This window comes from Ursus maritimus, unplaced genomic scaffold (assembly GCF_017311325.1).
Source record: "Ursus maritimus isolate PB19 unplaced genomic scaffold, ASM1731132v1 scaffold_7, whole genome shotgun sequence".
Lineage (NCBI taxonomy): Eukaryota > Metazoa > Chordata > Mammalia > Carnivora > Ursidae > Ursus > Ursus maritimus.
The window spans coordinates 41,611,782-41,636,478 of record NW_024426885.1 but is presented as its reverse complement, the minus strand read 5'-3'; the positions used below and the strand labels follow the sequence as shown (position 1 = coordinate 41,636,478).

General features: G+C 50.8%; 1 protein-coding gene across 8 annotated transcripts in view; it reads left to right on the top strand.

Annotated features, from left to right (window-relative positions):
- Positions 1-24,697, top strand: part of LDB3 (LIM domain binding 3) — a 70,073-nt gene that overhangs the window by 36,338 nt on the left and 9,038 nt on the right. For 3 of the 8 annotated variants that reach the window (XM_040623925.1, XM_008696135.2, XM_008696132.2), the window contains 6 exons: positions 2,351-2,493; positions 8,554-8,974; positions 10,158-10,338; positions 10,946-11,066; positions 16,361-16,476; positions 21,726-24,524. In XM_040623925.1, the coding sequence (XP_040479859.1) occupies positions 2,351-2,493; positions 8,554-8,974; positions 10,158-10,338; positions 10,946-11,066; positions 16,361-16,476; positions 21,726-21,815 (1,072 nt within the window). In that variant the 3' untranslated portion in view covers positions 21,816-24,524. Of the gene's footprint in view, positions 1-2,350; positions 2,494-8,553; positions 8,975-10,157; positions 10,339-10,945; positions 11,067-16,360; positions 16,477-17,155; positions 19,044-21,725; positions 24,525-24,697 lie in introns of those variants that run through there. The other 5 variants (XM_008696129.2, XM_008696130.2, XM_008696128.2 and 2 more) reach the window with 3 other exon arrangements.

Below are 24,697 nucleotides of genomic sequence, written 5' to 3'. Positions count from 1 at the left end.
GCCCCACTCTTTCTGGGCTGCATGGAGCTGTCAGGTTGGTGTTTGGGGTCAGAGCCAGCTTTCCCAGTTTCCCATGTCCCCCTTGCAGGATTTTGCTGGAAAGGTCATGCCTCTCCGGGGCAGGGTTCATAGGTCCCTGGCACAACTTGAGGCAGGGTGGAGGGTAGGCAGAGTGGCCTGCAGACCTGTGTGCTGCATCCCTGCCCCCAGGCTTCACAAGGATCTAGGTGGTGCCAAGCCTTGCCTTTGCCCAGCCCAACTCAAGCCTCAAGGGCGAGCCCAGTCTGGGCCTCTGTTTTAGTCGAGCTTCCTGGGGTCATTTAGCAAGTTGCTTCCCCTTGCACACCAGAATCTCTTAAGGTAAGGGCACACAGAAGAAACTCTGAAGAGGGTAGGAAATGTCTCTGTAGTTAAGTGGGGAGAAGCCTCCCCAGTTGGATGGAGACACTCCAGATGCTGGGGCCCTGCTCAAGGGTGAGCTCCAGCACTGTGCTTTAGGCCTCTGTGTCTTCAATGTCCGGGGGCCCTCAGGACTCCCTCAATAGGGCAAACCCTCCCTTTCTTGCCCTTGCAAAGGGAGATGAGGTCTGGGTGGAGGTTGGAGAGACACCTGGAAGGCCTTAGCATCAGGCCAGCGCAGAAAGGATCAGGGAACCACACTCTGGGCCCAGATACTTCCCCTTCTTGCACAAGGCTAGATGGAGTGAGCAGCAGGCAGTGGGAGGCAAATGGACACCCAGCCTTTCTTGGCATGGCCTCAGAATCCTTGCTGGGTGTCTTAGGCCTCTGCTTCCCTCCCCCGCGTCCCACTGCTAATCCCTGACACAGGACATTTAGCTCTGGGATGCTGGGAAAGCTTCCTCTGCTGCTGGGAGAGCTTGGCTAAGCCCTCTGACCCTCAGCCTTCCACCACAGTGGAAGCTGGGCACCCCTTGGACACTGCCTCTTCCTCTTCCATTAATGCCCCTCCTCCACTGTGGTTTATCAGAGCAGGGCAGGCAGGCCAGGGAGGGGAGACAATGGCCTCACTCAATCAGGAACATGGTAACTTGGCACGGTAAGTCTGCACACCTGCCACGTCTGGGACGTTGGGTGTCTGAGGCTCATCCTACCTCCATACCGTCTGGGCAGTTCTGCACACACTTCTGGGTTCACTCGGGAGCTTGGCAGTGGGTTCTGAGCTCAGGGCCACCCCCTCCCAGAGCCCTGGAGAAGAAGGTACTTCCTTATCCTCTGACTCTGCCCAGCACCTGGGCCTGCGGGAAACAGTTGGAAGGAAGGCAGGAAGCCATGGCCTGGGGGCGGGGCGTATGTTAGCAGGGGCTCACTTCTCTAGTATCCCCATCAATGACCCATTCGCCCTGGGTATGGACATGTGGTTCCCAGTGGGATCTGAAAGATGTAGGGAGAGACCAAGGATGTCTTTGGTAAGGTGTTCTTCTGTTTTAAATGAAAAATTGGGTTGGGGGGGTTGTTCACTGACAAACGAAACTGGGAAACACTGAATGAGACAAAGTTGAACATGCTGCTTAACTCCCGTTCTGGGAGCCTTGAGCTCCCTAAAGGGAGAGGCCAAGGACGGCATTTCCTGAGGGCAACGAACTGGGGCACTTTCCCCCATCACTGAGGTCCCATGGTTCCTGGGTCACAAGTGGGAAAAGGCGGCTCTAGGCCTCTTGGCAGCTAACTCAGTGGGAAGAGGGCAACAGGAATTCTGTGCAGAGAAGCCTCTGTGTGTGTGTGTGTGTGTGTGTGTGTGTGTGTGTGTGTGTGTGTGTTGGGGGGGTGTCTCCTGGCTTCCCGTGAGCCCTCCCTGGAGCACCCAGAAACCTGAGACTTGGCAGCTCCCTCTAGCAACGTAGGAAGGGGAATGGGGAGGAGGCCAGTGGTCTGAGGCTGTGTCCCAGAAGGTCAGAAGGTCAGAAGGTTGGGTTGAGGGAGAGGGGTAGCTCTGACCACCTCCATCTGTCTCCTCTCTCCTGCTACTGCCCCCTCCAGCCCCAGTGCCACCCTGGCAATCTCTCCTCAGGGAGTGGAGGGTTTTCTGTGTGTCTCTCTGGCTGGCTGGTGATTTTCCTCCCTCTCTCCTGAGGTGGTGGTGCCAGCAATGGGCTGTATTGTTCTAAACCAGAACCACAAAGACTCAGCCCCCAAGGAGCAGCTTCTTCCCCTCAAAGACCGCTGTGATCTTTCCTTCACAGCCTCTGGCAACTCCCTGGGATGATCTCTGTTAGGGTTCCTCCTCACAGAGGCTCCTGAAGATGGGGGAGCCAGCCTGCTGTGACTGCAGGCCCCAGGGCCTGGGTGGGGCTGTCCTTCTGGCTGCTAACTCCTCCCCCCTTGGTTCCAGGCCCCAGGCCTCTGCCTACAGTCCCGCCAAGGCGACCTCTCCAGCACCTGCCACTCATACATACAGTGAGGCCTCAGCTGCCCCTGCGCCCAAGCCCCGGGTTGTCACCACCGCCAGCATCCGGCCTTCTGTCTACCAGCCAGGTGAGAGGCAGAATGGAGGGGAGGCTGTCAGGCTGGACATGGCTTCTAGGCCACATTCCCAGAAGGCTGGTGGCCAGTGAGGCCCTGCTAAGGAGGCTCAGCCCTCCTTCCTCCAAATGTGGGCCAGAATCCTATGGAGCCTGCCTCTGGCTCTGGGGAGACAAGTGAGCAGTGGCAGCCAAGGCTAGAGCCGCCCAGCTCTCAGGAAGACCCTGCTCCTGGCTGGGGAGTTCCAGGCTCAAGGTGAAGGAAGAGAGGGTTTAGAGAAGGAGCTTGTTTCTCCAGGAGTCTGAGTCTGGCTCAAGCTGGAAGACAGGCAGGTATAATGAAAATGCCATCGGCTTTGGACAGACCCCCTGCATCATGGTGTGACCCTGGGCAAGCTGCTCATCCTGTCTGGTCTTTGGTTTCCTCGGCTGAGGCAGGATAACACAGGCGCAGAGAGCACATGTGGTCAGCAACAGAATGGCCAACACAGGGTCAGCTGGTGGCCGAGCTCACTTGGCTGTCTGTTCCATTGCTCTGGTCCCCATTCTCATCACTGCCCCCTACCCCTTCACAGAGATGAGGACTCAGCCCCATGTCCCCTCTTTCCTCTGCTCCCCAGAGCCTGAGGGCAATTCTCAGTTTTGCACCTCACTCTCCCGTGCCTGCCCCTGCACAGTGAAGCCGAGGGCTCTTTAGCCAGTATTTCCCCAGGCTGGGGGAAGGTCCTGGGTGCCCTGGTCTAGCGGATGTGTCCACAGGAGGGCTCTGGGCATCTACAGCCGTCCAGGGCTGATATCACCAGCCCCTCCTTCCCGCTGGAGGCTGACTCTAACTCCAGAAGGGCAGGGCTGTGGCAGATTTTCTTCACTGTCTCCCCAGCACCTGACTCAGGCCTGGCACCCAGGAGGTGCTCAGCAAAGGTAGTGGGTGAAGGAATAAATGAATGAATGCTGGTAAGGAACTCAAGTCGGGAGTAAGGAATGGCATGGGGAGAGGCTGTGGACTGTGCACTCTGGTGGCTGAACACACAGGGGTCATGGATCACAAGGGTTCCCAGAGGAGGCCCTTGCAAGTTCCATGGGTGGCTGAGATAGGATTTTAGGTGGGCACACACTTTTCATTTAAAGCATTATACTTTCAACATATTTTTCTTTACAGCCATCTTGACTATAGAAATTCTAGCAATAAGGACATTTTCCACTTGCAGTAGTATTCAAAGTGTTCTCCACCCCCTCCCAAATTATTACACACACACCATTTTCACACGTGGTAACAGTGATGAGGTGAGGAGTTAAGGACTTGCTCAGGAAAGAATGGGGTAGCTAACTCTAAGGGGACAGAGAGGGGGCTTCTCTATATCACGTAAGAGAGTCATGAGGTAGAGTCTGGACTCAGGAGCATATCCTGTCAAGGAAAATGAGAGACCCCAGAGAGGGTCCTCAATGAAGCCGGAGAGCAGGGGAGGTCAGGCAGGGACTGGGCAGGAAGGGCCTTGCTTTGGGGAGCCTGACTCCATGTGTAGGGCCGAGGAGCCATCATCAGCCCTCCCGGTGTAAAACTCACTCTGCCGGCGGTGTTGAGAGTGGGCGGCAGAAGCCGCTTCAGCCTCAGACAGGCTCCGGTGCGGGGCCTGCTCTGCCTCCCCCACCGCAAAGCACTTCGTCTCCGCGGCCTGAACTCCCTGCTCTGAAAAATGGGCACGGAGCTATCCAGGCCCCGTGTTCTGGGGACGAAATGAAGCACCCAGGGAGTACTCGGCACCCAGGAGGCGCCCTTCCCTGTCCTTTCAGAGGCGGGGACCCAAAGTTCTGAGGTTAGAATCCACAGGATTAGGGAGCAATTCGCAGCTGGCTGCAATGGTGAAAACTCTCCGGGGGAGCTGGAGGACGCGGCTGCCCCGCGGAGACGGGGACCCCGGAGGGAGGGCGGAGAGGAGTTTGGGTGAGCCCAGCGGGCTGAGGGCAGGCTCGGTCCCCGCGCCAGGATCGCGTTTCCGTCCCGGCCCGGCCCCGTGCTCCCTTCCCAGGCGGGTCCTCCCGGGCACCTTCCGGGGCGGACCCCGGGCGCCGGCTGTCCTCCGCAGGCCCGCCAGGGGGCGGCACGGCTCCGGGGCCCGCCCGGCGCCCCTCTCCTCCCCGGGCTGCGGCCCAAGCGGCGGAGACGTGCCGGAGCCCCGGGGCGGCCGGCCTTCCTCCGCGACGTTCCCAGGCGGTGCAGACGTTAACTCATGCCTGCCCGCAGGGAAGGAGGCGGCCGGCCTCCGCCCCTCTCCCGGGGAGGCCGGGCGGCTGGCAGGCGGCCCGGGGAGAAGCGGGGAACGCGGGCCCGAGCGGCTCGCGTCCTCCGCCGACCCGGGCCGGGCCGCAGCTCCCTGCGGTACTCCTCCGGGCCGGGGGTGGCGTTCGCCGCCCGGCTCTCATCGCTGGCGCCGGCGCTGGGCGGCCGCTCCCCGGAGCACCTGGGGCCCGGGGGGCGGTGGCTTGGCCTCCCCGTGGGAGGAGGGGCCCGGCGCGGGCCGGGGGAGGCCACGTCGGCCCGCGGGCCGGGCGGGGGCCGGTGCTCGCGGGGAGCCAGGCCCGACCTGGAATGAGTCAGAAATCACCTTGTTTAATTACACATTCCCGAGGCCGCCGAGTGCGATAGGGGCCTTTTGAACTTGCCAATTAGAGATGAAATATCACCTTCTAATTTAGACGGGCTTAATTCGTCAAGCAGAAATAGCAACAGCCCCGGGCTCGGAGATGGGATATCAAGTCTCCCTCCTGGCACGTCTGGGGTGGCGCGGCCAGAGCCAGGAGGAAGGGCGCCGAGGGAAGGGGACTGGGAAGCAGCCGCCGCTCGCGCTCCCAGCCTCACCCCACCGGAGTGGGGGGACGCGATGCGGAGCGGGAGCTGCGCGCCTGCGCCTCGGGGAACGGAAGGTCCCTGGATCAGGCCACCCGGGTCCAGGTTCTGGCCTGCCTCTGACCTGCTGAGACTTTCGCCGGGGCTTGGGAGAGGGGGCTGGATCAGGGAGTCTGGAAGGCCTTCCGGAGGAGGGAAGAGAACGTCTGCCAGGCAGAGGGAATAGGGTTTGTGTTGCTGGAGGGAAGCAGGAAAAGTGGGCAAGGGCCCGAGTTGGAAGGGGCATGCTAAAGCCTGTTTTGCTGCCTAGGGAGTGGTTAAGCAGGGGATCTAGAGTTGAGTCGGACTGCGGAGGCTCCCTAACTTTCCAGTAGTCACTTAGACTCACCAAGCTTCAATTCTGCAGCTGTAAAAGGGACTAGAAAATACCCTCTGCCTCATTGGATTGCAGTGAGTAGTACACGCAGTAATACGCGCAAAGGGCCTGCCTGTGGAAACCGTTCAGTACTAGGCAGCCACTGTGCTGATGAGGGCAGCACCGTCCAATAAAAATAAAATTTCTAGTTAGCCACATTTTTAAAGGAAAAAGAAGCAGGTGAGATTAATGTAACCCTATGTTATTTAACTCAGTATATTCAAAGCACCATTTCAATATGTAATCAATATAAAATAATGATTAAGGAGATATTTATAGTCTTTCGCTAAGCTCTGAAATCCGGTGTGTATTTTACATTTATAGCACTGCTCCGTTTCGATTAGCCACATTTCAAGGGCTTGCTGGCCACCTAGGGCTGTGCACTGGCACCGGATTGGGGCGTTGTTCTTAGTCCCTTTCAGCAGAGATCCCCCACTTTACAAAAAGAAAAAAAAGGTGGGGGACTAAATCTTGCTTAGAACCCCATTATATATAATAGACAGGGATGAAGCTTCTCTGAAGTTCGGCTAGATCACCTTCCCCCAGACCCCTTCCCTGGTGGCATTCCCCTCTTCACCCCTGCTCCAGCACTTTGAGACCCTCTGCTCTGGGCACTTGGCTGCTATGCAAGGTTGTTAGGAAGGGTGACCACACTTTGAATCTGGGCTTCACAAATTGCATGCCTCATGTCACCCCCGTAGGTCCCCACCACTCCCTTTGAGGCAGGCAGGGGCATCACACTTTCTACCACTGGTGAGAGACAGTCCCAGGTTATCTGATTTCAAGGTGTCACATCTCCCATCCCCACCCCCACCATCCCACCGTCTCCCTGGACTTGTTCCCTCAGGTGACCATCAGGAAGTAAGATGAGCTGACAGTCCGCCCAGACCCTGAGACCCAGGAGTCACCATCCTCACTAATGTGGAATGATGCATACACTGTGCCAGGCACTAGGCTAAGCACTTTGTATTTCTTGTCTCCTTGAAACTTCATAACCACCCTGCGAGGCACTAAGAATTATTAATGCTATTTTTAAAAAAAGGGCATTCAGGCCCAGAGATGTTAAGGAACTTGCCCAAGGACGCACAGCCAGGATGTAGTAGTGCTGGGACCTGAACCTAGGGCTCTTGATGGCTGTGCTACATGCCAGAGCATGGGACCTCCTCCAAGTTGATAGTTAACTTCTCAATGACATGGTGTGCCAAGATTTTCTGGAAATTAGACTTGTATTCTTTACAGAGGCAGCTTGGGGTAATAGAATGGTTTTGGAAACTCGCTTGCCACTTACTGGCTCCGTCTGAGCCTCAGTGACCTCAACTGTAAAGGGGACTCAACCAGATGACTTGTTATGTGCCAAGCCTACTCCCTTCGTAAGTGAGAAGAAGATTGATTCCTAACGAAGAGGGTTTTACTTCTAGAAGCCAGCATCGCTCCCAACATGGCTCCAAGGCAGGGCGGTGGAGGATTTTACTCCTTCAGCTTTCAGTCACACAGGCCTGGTCCCTACCCACCCACAGCACTGGGGTTCCTGTGTTACCCAGCTCTGAAGGGCCAGTTAGCTGGGAGGAGAACAATAGGATTGGGGCAGCAGCCACAGGCCACCCCAGGTGGTCCAGGAGACTCGGGTGGAAGAGGCCAGGTGGGGAACTTTAGCTCTGAACAAGACCTTCCTTTCCAGGCTGGAAACTGAGGGGGGCTGTCTCAGCACCCCTCAGCATAGTCCCTCCACCTAGGCAGGCTCAGGAATGGAGGGAGGCTGCCCCAACATGCTTCCCAGGAATGGAGGAATGAGGCCTCTTTCCAGAGGCGCAGACTGTGAGTTGAGGTGAGGCTTCTGGAACCTCCCTGGCTGGAAGAGGAAGCTGGCTGGAATGTGTGTGCAGGCTTCACAGGGCCCAGGCCTCAGACGGCTTTGGGTGAGTAGCTGCAGTGCTCCTTTAGTTGTCACCGCAAAAGGGTTTTTAGCTCTGGGACAGCTAGAGGAAGGGGTTCCAGTGAAGCGGTACATTCTCCTGCACTCTTCCATGGTAATTTCACACGCGCTCAGACATACTCTGTTTCCCCCAAAGTGGTGTAGGGGAGCATGGGTCTCCCAGAGGCAGCCACAGACCGAGGGAGCAGCTAGACCTGGGCTGTGTCACCCCAACGTCTCTGCCCAGGCTCCCTCTGAACGGTTCTCTCAAGACCCCCACCCCAATCAAACCAAGGAGAAATTTCCCCCAATACAAATCAAGCTAACGTGTTTTTCAAGAAAATGGTTGTAGCTAAATGTGAAACCTGAACCCGAAAACCCAACTGCCCCATCATCTACTTTGTCCCAAAGGCTGGATGAGGTCCAGGTTCAGCAAACATGTGATTGAGGCATTTCAGATGTCAAATCCCTGGTCGGAGTGCAACCGAAGACATCTTCCAGTTAAGACCAAGTTGACCCACTCCCACCCCCTTCCTGGCCCAGGGGACCCAGATATGAGGCTTGCCTGGCATGCCCGCCCCTATTCCCTGTCTTCTGCAGGCTTCTGGAAGCCAAGGCCTGGCCGAGCCCCACCCCACACAGCTGCAGATATTTATAGCTCTGTCCCTTTCCCAGCCCGTGCAAGCTCCCGAGGGCTCCGGTTGCTCTTTATCTCCCTCGGCTCCCTGCTGCAGATTCAAATGCAGAGCGTCAGGAAGTTCAGGAGCGTGTCCTCCGTAGAAGTTGGAATTGTACTGCCCTAATAGGAAAGTCACCTTTTACAGTTTTCTGGCTGGGGGTGGAGGAAGTTGGGGGAAATGAATTCCTGATACATTTTTCTTTGGCTATTTTTGGCTTGCAGTGCCTGCGTCTACCTACAGCCCATCCCCGGGGGCCAATTACAGTCCAGCCCCCTACACCCCCTCGCCTGCTCCTGCCTACACCCCCTCGCCTGCCCCCACCTACTCCCCGTCCCCAGCACCAGCCTATACCCCCTCACCAGCCCCAAGCTATAACCCTACACCCTCAGCGGCCTACAGTGGGGGCCCCGTGGAGTCTGCCAGCCGCCCCCCATGGGTGACAGATGACAGCTTTTCTCAGAAGTTTGCCCCTGGCAAGAGTACCACCTCCATCAGCAAGCAGACCCTGTCCCGAGGGACCCCTGCCTACACCCCGACAGGGCCCCAGGTGTCTCCCCTGGCCAGGGGCATCGTTCAGCGGGCTGAGCGCTTCCCAGCCAGCAGCAGGACTCCGCTCTGTGGCCACTGCAACAACGTCATCAGGTATCGCCCAGCTGTGCCCCTGAGCCAGGGCGCTGGGAGCACAGGGGTGTGGGGTGCTTGTGCACTGTCTGAACCCTGGGTGGGGCTCGGAGGGTGAAAGGGAGGGCAGGAATAGGGAGAAGGCTGCCTGCTGGGCAGCCTCAGGCTCCTCTGGCTTGCCATCTAGTCTGACCCTCTTTGAGCTTTGGCTTCCATACCTGTGTGACACCCACTTCCCTGCAGAGTCGGGAGAATTCCATGAGGTAAGTGGGTGAAGCTCCCAGCACGGTGCCTGGTGCCAGGACCTCCCCCTTGGGCTAAGGCCGGGTTCTGGGAATCACAGGTCTTGTTGTCAGGTTTACTGGGTGTGTTGCAAGCTGGCTGACAGTGCTAGTTTTGACCCAGCTTTCCTTTAGGGTTCCGTCTGGGTCTTTCCACAGACAGGCCAGTGCTGCTCAGGGCTTTGGTGGGCATCTGCCACCCTAAAAGGAAAACAAGTCATTTCAGGGACGTAGGTGACACTTGTTTGGACATAGTGTGTTTATAGGATGTGCGTGTTGGGGAGGAGGATATATGTATGTGATAAACACACTTTTACTTAAAAACAAAGTAACACACGCTGAGTAGAGAATAATTAGAGAGTTCAGAAAAGTAAAAATTGGAATGCAGAGCATTGCCTCGTAGTCCCACGGCTCTGACTGCTAGTCCGGATCGGGGCTGCCCAAGCTGGACCAGCACTATGGCCTTGAACACTTACTTCACCTCTCTGTGCCTCAGTTTCCTTATCTGAAAGCGGGCACCATAATCCTACTTCTTAGGATTGTGGCAAGCACTAAACAAGTTAGTACATGCACATTTCTTCTTAAATAGTGCTGGGCATGGAGTAAGCACTCAATAAACGTCAGCCATTGGCATGGTTGTCTTGGCTCTTCTTGTTACAACTGAATAGATATTCTATAATACGCTTCCCCCCGCCCCCTACTGGTGGATATTTGGGTTGCTTCCCTGTTTCTCTTTATTGTTATTGATGCAACAATGACTATTTTTTTGCATAGAGCTTTATCTGCATTTCACATTAGTTCATTAGAAAGGTTACAAAAGTCAGTGTGATTGGGCCAAAGTATGAATCGTGTTGGGCGTCCTAAAACATCTGGTCTCAAGCTTTTGGGGCTGCCTTGATAGGTGCCATTCTCTGCTTCCCCAGGGGCCCCTTTCTGGTAGCCATGGGCCGTTCCTGGCACCCAGAAGAGTTCAACTGTGCCTACTGCAAGACCTCCCTGGCGGACATGTGCTTCGTGGAGGAGCAGAACAATGTGTACTGTGAGCGCTGTTACGAGCAGTTCTTTGCTCCAGTCTGTGCCAAGTGCAACACCAAAATCATGGGGGTAAGTGGGCAGCATCCCTCTCCTCTGACTCTTGTCTTTTCCCCAACCCATCGCTCTCCCCCAACCCATCGCTCTCCCCCCGCCAAGATTGTGGGGTCCCATCAGGAAGCCAAGAAGTGGCTGCTAACAGAGAGAGACAACTTTCTATCCTACAAGGGAGTTGGTTTGCCACCAATGAGCTGGGGAGCAAATGAACTTGGAGGGAGATGGTGGAGCTTCTGCAAAGCAAGTTGTCGCTTCCTAGACTGACCTCGCCATGCACCCATATGTGGCCTTGACCCCTCCATGCTCCTTTGGTAAAGCGGTGTAATAGGCAGTACCCCCCCCACCCGCCAGCTTTGACGGGAGGGTTCAGAATCACAGCTGAGGTACCCACCTCTCTGATGATTTTGACACAGAACCTAGACCCAGCAGGTGCTACGGGAGTGTGAACTCCTCTGCCACCCCGGGCCTTTCCTCAGCATATCCAAGGCCCACCTCCTGGGCATTCCTGCTCTGCTCCCTGCTGGGATGCGCCAGCAGTAGCCAGGGCCTGGTGAGGAAGAGGGGGCCCAGCTTCCTCTGTCCCCCGAACCTTTGTGGCCTGAGCAGAGGTTCTTTCCCCCAGGAAGTGATGCATGCCCTGAGACAGACATGGCACACCACCTGCTTCGTCTGCGCGGCGTGCAAGAAACCCTTCGGGAACAGCCTCTTCCACATGGAAGATGGGGAGCCCTACTGCGAGAAAGGTAAGACCACTATGCTGTGGGGAGGCCCCACAGTCTGGGAGAAAGGGGCAGGTGCATGGAACTCCTGCCTGTGTCCATTCACATGGAACCATCAGGAGGCTCCAAATGGCAGAATCATGCTTTCCTGGGTGGGGTCTATAGCTTTTTCTTTTTTTTTTTAACACGTTCGATCTCTGTTCCCTTCCGTGCACCAAATACGCAGATCACAGGTTGGCATCTTGCAACCACTTGGGAAACCTTTCAGATGATTTTGATCTGGAGTCTGACAAGGCTTTGGCTTTGGACTTTGTCTTAGGTTCTGTTCCAGGCTCCACCTTGGGCTGGCTTTGTAACCCTGAGTGAGTTATTAAACTTCTCTGAGCCTCACTTCCCTCACCGTACAAAGGGGCATATAAACACCTGCCTCATGATTTGCGGTGAGGATTAACCAGAGAAAGTGTGCAAAGCATCAAACATGTGAAAGTCCCTTTCCCTGCTCCTCTGATGTTCCTTCAGAGTCCTGTAACCCCCCTGTCTGAACTCAGAGTTTCTCTGTTCCCCAAAATGCTACATTTTACCTTAAAACTTGGAGTAAATTATAAATTTTGAAGACAAAGCACTCTATTAGAGAATCAGGTGTCCTGGCTAATTAGCCACTTCCTCACTCTATTTTTTTTTTTAAAGATTTATTTATTTATTTTAGAGAGAGAGCACGAACGAGTGGGGAAAGGGACAGAGGGAGAGGGAAAGGGAGAGGGGGAGAGAGAGAGAGAAGCAGACTCCCTGGGGGAGCCGGAAGTGGGGCTTGATCACATGATTCCAAGATCATGACCTGAGCCAAAATCAAGAGTCAGATGCTCAACTGACTGAGGCACCCAGGTGCTCCCATAGACTGCCTTTTCCAGAAAAGGATTTGAGACAGGTTCCAGCAAAGTTATCATAGACATGAAGGGTAAGGCGATAGAACTAGAAAACCAGCACCAAATAGAAGCGGGAAAAGCAAGGGTGCTGATTATAAAGAATAATAGAGCAGCAGTGACTGGGCAGCAAATCTGAGGGCAAAGAGAGAAACACAGTAAGTTAGTTTACTTTAGAATCAGAAAGGAGAAAACAGTCCAGTTCCTCCAGGGGAAAAGCAAAGCAAACTAAAACTATTCTCCCCTGACAACAAATTTAAAAAGAAAAATTTCTTGTGTTCTTATATACAGGTAAGATCTCTTCCCAGCTCTTATTAATTGAATGACTTAGTTACTTGCTCACTCTGTGCCTCGGTTTCCATATCTGTAAAAGGGAGAAGATAAGAATCTCTTTTCCCTTCTTGTGAGTATATGGTGATAATTTGTTAGATAATTAGCAGGTAATTGATAGATGTGTGTTCATGAAAATACAAATTGCTATTATTGGGGCGCCTGGAGGGCTCAGTCAATTAAGCATCTGACTCTTGGTTTCAGCTCAGGTCATGATCTCAGGGTCATGAGATGGAGCCCCGTGTCAGGCTCCATGCTCAGTGTGGAGTCTGCTTAAGATTCTCTCTCTCCCTCTCCCTCTCCCCCTGCTTATGCTCTTGCTCTCTAAATAAATAAATAAAACACACACACAAAAGCAAATTGTTTTTATTAATTGACAAAAAGTATTACAACTTCTATAATTTGTGTCTGAGGCTTGCAAAAGAATGATAGATTTCTACTATCACCACTGCCCCTCTCCATAGTAACACCCCCACCCCCTCAAATCTGATGGACATTTAGGTTGCTTCCACTTCTTGGCTATTGTGAATAATGCTGCTATGAACATGGGTGTGCGCATATCTAAAGGACCCTGTTTGCAGTTCTTTGGGGGTCTATGCCCAGAGGTAGGATAGCTGGGTCATATGGTATTTCTAATTTCGAGGTTTTCAGGAACCCCCATGCTATTCCCATAATGGCATTGCACCATTTTATAATACCACCAACAGTGCACAGCGTTCCAATTTCACTACATCTTTGCCTACACTTGCTATCTTGCTGGGTTTTTGACGGCAGGCAGCCTAAAGAGGGTGAGGTGGTATCTCATTGTGGTACCTTGTCATTATTTTTATCAACAACTTGGAAGAAGATACAGAAGGGAGAATGCCAGAATGCTAGGATCTAGACTCAAAAAGATTTCGTCAACGGCCATCATGAGCTGACACTTTCACATATGATATCTTGCTCATAAGTCAGAGAGCTGGGAGGGTCAGCCCCTCACCGATGGCCCTGCCCCTGAGCAGTGCTCAGACCTGATGGGCATGATCACCTGGGAAACTGTAAAGATATGGAAGATCAATTCCCAGACGTACAGATGCAGAATTTCATCACCCTACTTCCACCCATATGATTTTATATTCAGTTTAGTTTGAGGATCAAGGTATGACCCTGAGACCAACAATACCAGGATCACAGAAATGCCGATCTTTGGGCCCCACCCCAGATCTGCTGAATCAGAAACTCTGAGGGGTGGGGCCCAGCAATCTGTGTTTTAGCGAACCGTCGAGATGATTCTAACGTTTGAGAACTACCGCTCTCGGAAAGCGCTAAGTCCTTTTACAACGGAGAGCACCTGTGATTTGATGAATGGAAACTCTTTTACAATAGCAATAAAATCCATTAAATACAGGGTACGAATTCAACTTGGGGCATAAGAGAGTTAGTCAAAGAGAATTATAAAGACCTAATAGGAGAAAGTAAGAAACAAATACATGAGGAACTAGATTATATTCATGGTGGGAAAGGGCCCATGCACAAACTTAATTCCAGTTATATTCTTTTTTTTTTTTTTTGGATAAATGATGAAATAGTGAACTTAAAAAAAAATGTATTAGGATAAAGACCTGTGCTACCAAATTTTAAAACAAAGTGGCAGTTCTCCAGATCATACAGAATCAAGTATAAAACAGAAAAACCAATCAGCAGGCAAGACTAGACGTTCCCTTATAAGAGCTTAATGTTAGGCTGCACAGCAAGAGGAGTCACTATTTAGTAAAGTTTTCTGAACCGTTTCTTTGTGCATTCATCATTCATCCATCAAATGTGTGCCAGTTTCTGTGAAAGACACTGAGCATTAGGAGTGGGTCTCTGCCCTCAAAAACCTCAAGCGGACCCATCATCCTGTGATATGCCAGCATATAAATGGATAGTCAAGAGATAATGATTGATTGATTGGTTGATTGAATGGATGAATGAATGAATGAATGAAAGAATGGAGTGAGAAGGCAGGGAAGCCCAAGAGAAGCCCTCGGGAAGGCCATCTCATCTCTCTTGGTTGGGCTGGAGGATGAGGACTTCCCAGAAGGAAGGCCTGGCCCACGGGATTGCAGAGATGCAGGTAGACAAAGTGGGGAGGGTTTTCCAAGCCCAGGACCTGGTTCGTACACAGGCATGAGGTAGACGAGAGAGTCCAGGGCATCTGGAGACTGGGAGTGATGAGAGAGTAGTCAGAAGTGGGGTGCAGGGCTTGCCCTCCCATGGAGATGGGGTCATCTACGGCCCTGTTTCTCACCCACACTAGTTCCTAAGAGCACAGAGTGAACCGTAAACCCGCTGTAACTTTGTAAAGGAAGCAGAATGACCCTTTCCGCTCTGGTGAGAAATTAAGTATTCCGTCAGAGACAGGATTCACAGACTGTGACGTACAGAAAGCATTTACACGACAAGCCACAATTAAACACAAAAGGGGAAACCATACATTGGAAAATATATGCAAGAGATATAACTTAATATAACTTATCAAAGCTCAATGGCAAATGGATAACTGGGGACGGCGTGAAGTCCTGGAAAGAGGGTGAACTTTGGAGTCCATGAGGCAGGCTCCTTACTGCCGGTGTGATAGAGCCTCTGCGGCCAGTTTCCCGGTCTTTAAAATGGGAGTAATATTTCTTCACACCGCTGGTGTGTGGAAACAGGCAACTTAGAAAAGCACTAATATTGGACTGGTGCCGAGTAGGCACTGGGATCACGTTTCCCCCTTTTGCCGTTTATAAAGACATTCACAATAAGAGCCAAGATTTTGGAGTATTTGTGCCAAGGACATTCATATACATTATCTTGTTGAATCTGTACAACAAACCCCATGACTTAGGTACAGTAGTCACTCCCAGCGGAGACGCTGAGAAGCGAGGTGACTTGCCCCAAGTAGGAACAATTCCCGAACAGAGCTAGGACTTGAGCTCAGTGCTTTTGTTCTTCAGAACCCAAGTTCATCACCCCGCCTGGCACACTGCCTCTCAGCTTGTGGTCTAAGATGGCGAACAGGCACGTTGTGCACAAGGAGATCTGAGCAGAAACACGGAAGGCGTAAGGAGAAGCCAACCGTGGCAGAGCTGTGGAGAGACAAGTACACTTCTAGGGCGATGAAGCTTTGTAAGAGGCATCAGCCTTCTCTAAAAGATTCTGGAGGAGCTCTACGCTGAGTACAGTAGAATTGTGTGCCCCTGGGGCTCAGAGAAGACAGCTCCTGAGTTAGAGTTGGGACCCGGCCCACTTAGCTGTGTGTCTCAGCTCTGTGACTCTGGCGAGCCTCCGTTTCTTCATCCACAAAATAAAACAAAACAGAAAAATAATTATAGTTCAATCTCTGAAAGATTTTTTTGAAGATTAAGTTCATTCGTTGATTTATTGAGTCACTGGTTTACCCATTCACTTGTTCATTCCACACACATATGTGTTGGGTATTGACTTGTGTGCCAGGCACTGTGTCAAGGGTAGAAAGAAAACTAGTACCTACTGGTCCACAGATCATGACATTGAGATTCTAGTAAAGAATAGCATCTATGCGAGAACGCGGGGGCGGGGACATAGTAGCTCAAATATTGTTTCTAGTAGTAAAAATTTGTTATCAACACAAATGCCCAATGACAGAATTGCCAAGCAAAGAACATGCTATATAACTCCTAAAAATGTTAAGGGCTCTCCTTCCTCCAAGCTATTGGGAAATATGATTTTTTTTTCTTTTCTGAGATTGGTCTGTTTGGGCTATAAAGGGTGACAGAGGCCGAGAAGAAAATCAACCTGTAGAAAGTTAAGGACAGATCTGGAAATTGTTTGCAAATCAAACCAGCACAGAGTGGTAACTAAGCCTGAATCCATACAACACAAGTGTAAATTATTGAAAAGAAAAAAACACAATCATATAACTGAGCATTTTGTCTGCAAGATGACAAATAACAAATTAGGTCATACCCACTCCCCCAGCTCAGTGATTTCGGAGGCGGTGTCACCGTTGTGGCATTCAACAGTGTGTCTAGGTTGCTTCTCCCAGCCTGCCTGGGTGCCTAGTCTTCACTCTGCCTTTCGTTTCAGACTACGTCACTCTGTTCAGCACCAAGTGTCATGGCTGTGATTTCCCCGTGGAGGCTGGTGACAAGTTTATCGAAGCCCTGGGACACACCTGGCATGACACGTGCTTCATCTGCGCGGTATGTTTTTAGCTGGGGTCGGGGGTTCTGACTTTCTGAGAAGGGGCAAGAGGGACCCGGTGGGGCCAGGTGATCAACCCTCTGCATTAGTCCTTTCAACTCTGGCATTCTGATATTCTGATCATTTTCAAAAACTGGCAAGTACCATGCTGCCTGGATATGTCACAGTCAAGCCACGTTTTACTACTAATAACTACTTCTAAACCAACGTGGCTTTGTTACTCTCCATTTCGTTAAGGAAAACAGCGTGTCCTCCCAGGATCTGTCAAACCAGCAGCTTGCCTCACCAACAATACTCTCAGTAGTTGGGAGCAGCGAACGATGCCTCGGTCAGAATAAAGAAGGATGGTTTCCTATGATTATAAGTTGCTTTAGATATGGTGAAGTGATTTGAGGGTTTCCCCCCAAATTTTCACCATGAAACACTAGATTGGAGCTTGTCGACTCGTTCTATGAAAAGCTGAGATAAGGCTTCTTTTGTTAGAACCTTTAGGAATCGGGGCTGAGTATTGCTCTTGATATATAGTTGCCAGGAGATAAGCCCTAGATGACCTGTGAACCACGTGCCATCTACTTCTCCTGAACAGCCAAGGCATTTTTCCCAGGAGATTGGCATTTTCCCTATGAGGGCTTTGGGTCGGGGCGGGGGGGACAGAGCAATGAGCTCACTGACATGAAGACTCTGCCTTACATTTAGGAAATACTCCCCCCTGAGAAAGGCCTGTGATGTGAGTCTGCAATCGGCTGAACTTTATTCGGGAAAATTAATGTGCTGCTATGTTTTGTTTTGTTTTGTTTTTTGTTTTACCAGAGTGCTTAAGATAAAGTGTGGCCATGTATCAAATGTCCGTGTGGTTTAAACTTGAACCATTTTTATAGGCTTGTCATATAGGACAACCTTCGTCGTAAATTTCCCTGCAATGCACCTCAGTGTCTACACCACTTCTGCACTCCACCATGGGTGGGGTGCCCTGTGTTGGCTCCGAGTGTGACTTCGCCAGGGCTGCCCTAACAATGTACCCAAATCCGAGGGCTCCAACGACTGCAATGAACTCTCTCACAGTTCTGGAGGCTAGAAATCCAAATTCAAGGTGTCGGCAGGCCTGCGCTTTCCCCTAGCTTTTGGTGATTCCCAGCAGTTCTTGGTGTTTCTTGAATCATAGCTGCAGAGCTTCCGTCTTGGGCTCCGTGGTCCCACGGCAGCCTGCCCTCTGTGTGTCTGTCTCTGCTCGGGTTCTCCTCTGTGTGCGTCCGTCTCTAGATGCTCCTCCTTTTCTTCTAAGGTCCTATTGGATTAAGAGCCCATCTCTCCAGTATGACCTCATCTTAACTTACACCTTCATTATATCTGCAAAGATCCTGCTTCCAAATAAGGTCCCTGGTGTGTCCCTGAGCCGAGCAGACTGAGGGTCCTGGGAGTACATTCCAGCGTGTGGATTTGGGGGAGGAAACAGCACAATTCAATCTAAACACTCCAATTTTCCAGCTTTTGGAAGAGATTTTCTAATTGCCTTTTAGGGTCCTTTAAATACATCAGGTCCTCCCCTCTGAAAAGGGACAACAGTGTGAATACCCTGGCTTTCAGGTTGTTCCCTACAGAGCCATGGCTCAGCAAGGCACATAGGGCCCTGTGACCCCTACATTCAAGCCGTGGCTTGTCTGATCCTAAGACACGGCCTGAAAGTCTGGTTGCCCAACTTCTAGAAGGATCCAAGAGACTTGGAGAAGGTCCAGGGCAGACTGTGGCACAGAAGGCCTGCTCTCTAAGGGCAGGCTGACGAGAGGTCTGTGTCACATGGAGAGGGTACCATGGAAAAGGTGAGCATGGGTCTGCTCCCTTGAGTCCACTGAATTTGGCCAGGAGTCACAGTGGCACAAATCCCAGAGAGGGACCAGAAGAAGCAGTAAGCATAGGGTTGTTCAAGCCAAGATTACAAATAAGTTCTGGCAAGCTGTGAGAGACCCATAGCACTGCAAGAGGATCTTCGCAAAGAAGCCAGGCAGATCCTGTCCTTTGGAGAATCAGCATGGGGAATCATTATGTCCACCTCCAAAGCGGCCCTGTGTCGCACTCACTGCCCTGTTAAGATATAGCGGAGTGGAACATGGTTTTGGTTTTAATTTTTGGAAAGCAGTCTTTTGATTGGAAAAGTGTGAGTGTTTTGGAGGGCCGGGCAAAGGGAGTGCTTTTCCATTACTTTGTATTTCTAAATCATCTTTGATGCGCATATATTTTCTTATAATAAAAAAAAACCAACCTTGTAAGAAAGGAAGATCAGAACTATCTCTCCCAGCTGATAAGCTGTTTTCCCATCAGTTAGATCTCAGGAGAGCACATAACTTTAGAGTAAGTCAATTTACCAAATATTGCTTGAGTTTGGGGAACATAGGCGTATCCCAGAACAAATCTCCACCTTCAAGGAGTTTGGAATCTTGAAAGAAAACAAAGTTGGCATATACAAGCAGTTGAATAGAACAAGACAGCCTCTCTAAAGTCCCAAGCATATAAAATGATGGCTGACATGGGACCCCTGGGTGGCTTGGTCAGTTAAACGTCCGACTCTTGATGTCAGCTCAGGTCATGATCTCAGGGTGGTGAGATGGAGCCCCGCATTGGGCTCTGTGCTGAGCGTGGAGCCCGCTTAAGATTCTCTCTCCTTCTCCCTCTGCCCCTCCCCACTAGTGCTCTCTCTCAATGAAAAATAATAATAAAAATAAAAAAAGAAGATGATGGATGAGAAGGGCTGTGTGGGTTGGGGTGAGGGGTTAAGCTCCTGTACGGCTTCAGCACTTTAGTTCCAATGGAAAGGATGTGGGGCCTATCTTTAGTGGGATGGGGATGTCTTACTGTGGCCCATCTTTTCCTTTAAGTCTTGTTGGGTCTCTAGCCCTTCCCCACTGGTGTGGGTATCAGGAGGGGAGGGCAGCAGTCCTAGGGGCTGCTGAAGCTGGCCTATGTCATTGCCTTCCAGCACTGCCCATGACCCCTACTCCTTCCCACCCAGGCACTGACGCCACTTGACCATGGAGCCTGGGGCTTGAAACATCCCTGCTGTGCCACTCTGCTGAGTAGTCTGGAGGCCTCACCAGGAAGCCACCATGCATCCCACACAGAGTCTTCTAGCCCAAGACACTGAGCACACCTGTCTATGATGTTTTCTGCCCTCAGCTCCATCTTATCAGTGAGCCACCCCTGGGACGCTGGCCCTTCCTCACTTCTGGGCCTTTAGTCTCCCAATATACTCTCCAGCTTATCCCAAAGTTCTCACAAGTAACCAGCACTGTCCCAGACTAGCAGGGTCTCCCAGCCAGAGCCCCAGATGTTGACAGGCAGCTCCTTGACCACTCACTCCAGAGCTGCCTTTCTATCTCCCATGAAACTCATCCTCCCTGTTGGATCTTGGGCTTGTCTCCACGTCTTCACCAGCAGCTTGAGGCCACCCCAAGAGCCTGGTTACATTCAACATCACTGCCCCCACCTGGGATGTTTTCAGTCACTTTTTCTAGGTCATTGGTTTCCAGGGCCCATTGTCAGCCCTGTGTAATCCCGAGTATAACATTCTCACCTGGACCACGAAGGACTTGCCTGTGGGACCACTGTGATGCCGCTTTTCTTTACAACTGTCTTGGAGTGGCCACATGCTCACTGAGCTAAGCTCATCTCAAGAGGGTGATTTCTCTATCTTCATGCCTTCTGTATGTGGGAGCTCTACCTGCTCTCCTCCTCTTCTTCCTCCTCCTTCTTTTTTAGTCAGGGGGCCAGGCAGAGGGAGAGGGAGAGAGGGAATCTTAAGCAGCCTCCACGCCCGGTGTGGAGCCCAACATGGGGCTTGATCTCACGACCCTGAGATCATGATCTGCGATGAAATCTAGAATTGGATTCTTAACTGACTGAGCCACCCCGGCACCCCTGCCTGCGCTTCTGATGTCAGTGTCCTGAATGTGGTACCTACTTCTGCTCCCCGTTTGGTATGTTCAGTGCCCTCTATGACCCTGGGGCCCATCCCAGCCAACGTGACTTCCCAGCTGACTCTGATACATTGGCATATTACCCACCCAGGGCCAGCCTACATACTGGTAGGCTACCTCAATACAAGTCCCGTAAGCCCGGAACAATTTCAGGTAAGCATAGCCCTTCTCTGCGGTGGGGTGTGGGGAAAATGAGCTAAAGCCGGAGTCTTGCAGACCTGGACACAAGGTCCCAGTTCCAAAGAGGAACACAGACACTTGGCTCTATGAACCACAGTTTTTCCCTTGTGACATGGGGAAAGGTCATATCTTCCCATAAGTTTTTGTGAGAATTAAATGAGATCATGTATATGGAGTGGCCTCCTGCTTGACCATAGTAGCCTCAACAAGTATCACTTAGCTTTCTTCTTCCGTGATGTCTCCCTCTCAAACTGCACTCATAGGTTGTCATCATGGGGATATATAATCGTGCCTCTTTTTCTTTCATATAATATCTCCTTGCATACGCCTTTCCATAATTGATCTTTTTCACGGTGGCATTCCATTGGAAAATGTACTGTGAAAATCTACTTAGTCATTTCCGTACAGGGAGATATTTTAGTGGTTTTCAGTTTTCACTTGAGCACATGCTGTTCAGTGTAATAGTTTCTGCGAGATAAACTCCTGAGTGGTACTAGGCGGACACATCTTTATGGCTCCTCCTCAGTGTTGCCTCATCCCCTGCAGAAGACCGGGCTGCTTCACTGAGCTGTGTCCCTAGCAGTGCGCAAGTAGGCCTGATTCCCTTTTGGCTTTGTTGACTTTTTTTTTTTTTTTTTTTTTTTTTTTTTTTTTTGCTTTTTGCTTTTTGGCTACAGTCATACGCTTAAAGGTAACAAGCGATTGAGGGTTTTGTTTTATTTATTTTGTTAGATTAATACCTCCCTAGGGGTCTCTCCTGGAGGTTTTAATTTATTTTTCCTTCAATTGCTAGTGAGGATAATCTTTTCCGATGTGTTTGTTAGTTTACTAATGGTATCATCTTGGATGTTAATCACCCCCGTGGTTATTGACACATGATTTTGTACTGGTTTCTTGTAAACTTTGGATAGCCTTGATCAATCCTCTTCATCTTGTATATTTTTCTGTATCCCATTTCATTTAATTTGAGTTTCGTTCTGTGTTCCTCTTTGGAAGTCTTAAATGTTGCGTAGTTCGACTGTCTACCGTGCTTACGTTCTTAAGAATTTGCAGTGGGGAGAGCTAGGCCCTGCCTCATGCCTGTGTGTCCTCTGTCCCAGGTCTGCCACGTGAATCTGGAGGGGCAGCCGTTCTACTCCAAGAAGGACAAACCCCTGTGCAAGAAGCACGCGCACGCCATCAACGTGTAGGGAGCCCAGGGCGTCTGACGCAGACAGGCCGGGAGCCGCTCCTGCCACCGGCAACAAAGGATTCCAGGAGGCTGATGTTTCTTTTTGGGGGAAAGGGGGAAGACAGGAAGCTACTGAGCCCTTTTGAAGTATAATTTTAGTCCTTCCTTCTGCACACAGATCATGTATTTGCATAGTTCAGACTAGAAGCCAAATGAAGATTCTAAAGCAAGCTAGTAATTAATCCAAGGCTGAAGTGCTAATTCAAATGTGCAGGACAGAATTCCACGAACTCCAAAGTGAAACACCAAAAAGTCTTTTTCTCGAAGTGGTACACTTCTCTGAGGTCACCAGAGCAGGGACAGAGCTCAGAGCGGTTACGGAGAATCTGAGGCCGGCTGTGGAGTTCTCTAGAGCCCCTCTGGCCAACAGAACGGAGTGCCAAACAGTACTCGCTGCGGGGTATTTTTAGAGCCATAGCTGAGGGCTTGTTAGCTAAGACCGATTAGGCTTTCCTCACCAAAAAAGGAAGTGTTATTCCATGACCAGCGTCACGGAGCTACCCCTGCGCGTCGCACTCCAGACCTGGAACGGAGTTGCGCTTTCGGAGGGAGTCCAGGCGTCTAGGAGGTGTCTTCTGGGGGCCGCGGGGCGGTCGACGGGGCTTCAGGGAGGGCTCTGGCTCAGCTGCAGACATCTCCGGCTCACGTCTAAAACACCCTATGTCCCCAGAAGGTTTAGCTCCTTTTGAATTGGGACGGGAAAGTGGAATTGGGTTTTTCCAGTTTTGCTTTGCTGTGTGTGAGAGGCGATTTTGAAGCGTCTCTGGGTTGTGTCTGGCCTCTGTTTGGCTTTCTGAAGTTCGCGAGCATGAACGTCCGGTCTTGTGCATGTATTTCTCTCCCAGTCCTGTGACTGCTCGCTTCCGAAGTCTTCCTCAGCGCCCCTTCCCCCAGCAGGCATAGTGACCTGTGCACAAGAAGAGAGAGACGGTGTCTGAAACAGGATGGCAGGCGAGGCTGAGAACATGCCCAAACTCTGCAGGGGGAGAGGAGCCGTGCTTTCCGCCAGCCTCGGCAAAAACCCAAGTGTTGGCAGCACCTCCCACCTCAGATCTGCACCAGCCTTCTCGAGGGTTCCTCTCAAGGCTGCACACTGGTTTTGTGCTGTGGTGTCGACTGTTGGGAGGAGAAGAGGGACTGATAATGTACTCATTTGCCATTCGGGCCGATAGTTTGAAAATGTAGGAGCTGAGTTGATCTAGAAAGTATTTAAGTATTTATTAAAATAGACTTGGGTCTTCAAACTTCTTTAAAACCTTCGTGATAGTGTGAGTTCAGCAAGCATTTTAAAGCTCTTCGGTGACAAAGAGAGCAGCTTAGTTTCTGAGGCTGGACATGATACACTCTTTCCCTTCGGGAAGCACTGTTGGGCTCATTGCACAAGGCACGGCAGCAGGCAGTCTGAGGGGGTGCTTCTCCCTTGGACACAATAGTTAGGCACTCTGCCAACTCACTGCTACTCTCTCCTCACTCCTGTTTTGGATTTTTCTCTTTGCATGTTTTATGAGGATGCATTAGAACATTTTTTTCTTCTGAGAACTGAGGCTTCCAGGGGACTGCCTTTCTACCTGAGTGTGTCCCTTCTCCTTGAGGGACAAAGCAGCAGCAGGATGCGTCCCTAGCAGGAGGCCCGTGTTTTTTTTCCAGGGGTGAAGCCATGTCCCCGAGGGAGCACCGGGGGGGGGGACATAAGTGTGCTCTTACCACTGGGCCCTTCCTTACCTGTGGTGCGGTAAGAAAGCGAATCTGAAGTACCAGACAGTAAAAATCTGCTGCGAGTGACTGGAGATTTTTCAGGAGTTGCAAACAAGTACCTTGGAGCATTCTGTTATTTTCGGGAAGTTCAAACATACGGGGATAAGGAGGTTGCTGGCTGTACAGAAAAGCTCTGGGCAGGTTTTCTCTTAAAGCAAAAACAAAAACAAAAACACGTTTTCAGGGACTGGTCTCGAGGAAAGGAAAAACAGTTCCCAAGAGTTAAGTTTCCAAAAATATCTTTTAAAAGGGTTTACGCACACACAGACGCACGCATGCCCGTGCGAGCATTAAAAAAGAAAAGTGAAGCATCTTAAAGAAAGACTTCCTCACGGTCATTTACTGAATCGGTTTTTCTTCATCTCAGAGAGAGTGAGTGTTGATTCGGAGGGACTCTTTTATTTACTGAAACACAAAACGAACAAAAAACCACTTTAAAGGCAGCAGGAGAAGGAGGTAGTTTTGAATGTGGGGTTCCCTCGGTGTTTGCAAGTTTGGCGTAGCTTTGGGGTTAAAGTTGTATCTGTTTCAAGTGAACACCAGGGATGTCCTAGGACACCGATTTCTAATAGTTCCCGGTGGGGAGTACACTTTGGACCTACAGTTCTTGTCTCCTCATTGTTGACCTTGATTTCACACTTACAAACATTAATTTTTTTGCAACGGAGTGACTCGCGTCTGCAGTGTTTGTGTTAGCGATCTAGCTTTTATAATGTTAGCTTTTCAACCCAGGTACTCTTGCTTTGGGATTTTTTTTTTTTTAATTGTAAGATTTCGAAAGTGGAAAGTAGCGTGATAGAGGTATGCACAAAAATATTTTGCATGTGTGTTTGTTTTGGGTTTTTTTTTTTTTTTGCCTGTGTGAGTTCTACTTTTTAGCACAATAAAACCTAAAAAAGAATGTGCAAATACAGATTTTTCTGTGTAAATTTTTTTCACATGACACCAAAAATAGATTATTTCTATATAGCTGGGGAAAAAAAAGTTTGAGAGTTTGAGGCAAAACAAAATGTCCTACGGAGAAGAAACACATATAACTCACTTGCTCTGTTGGCTGTGTGGCCCACCAGCAGTTTAACTGCCTTG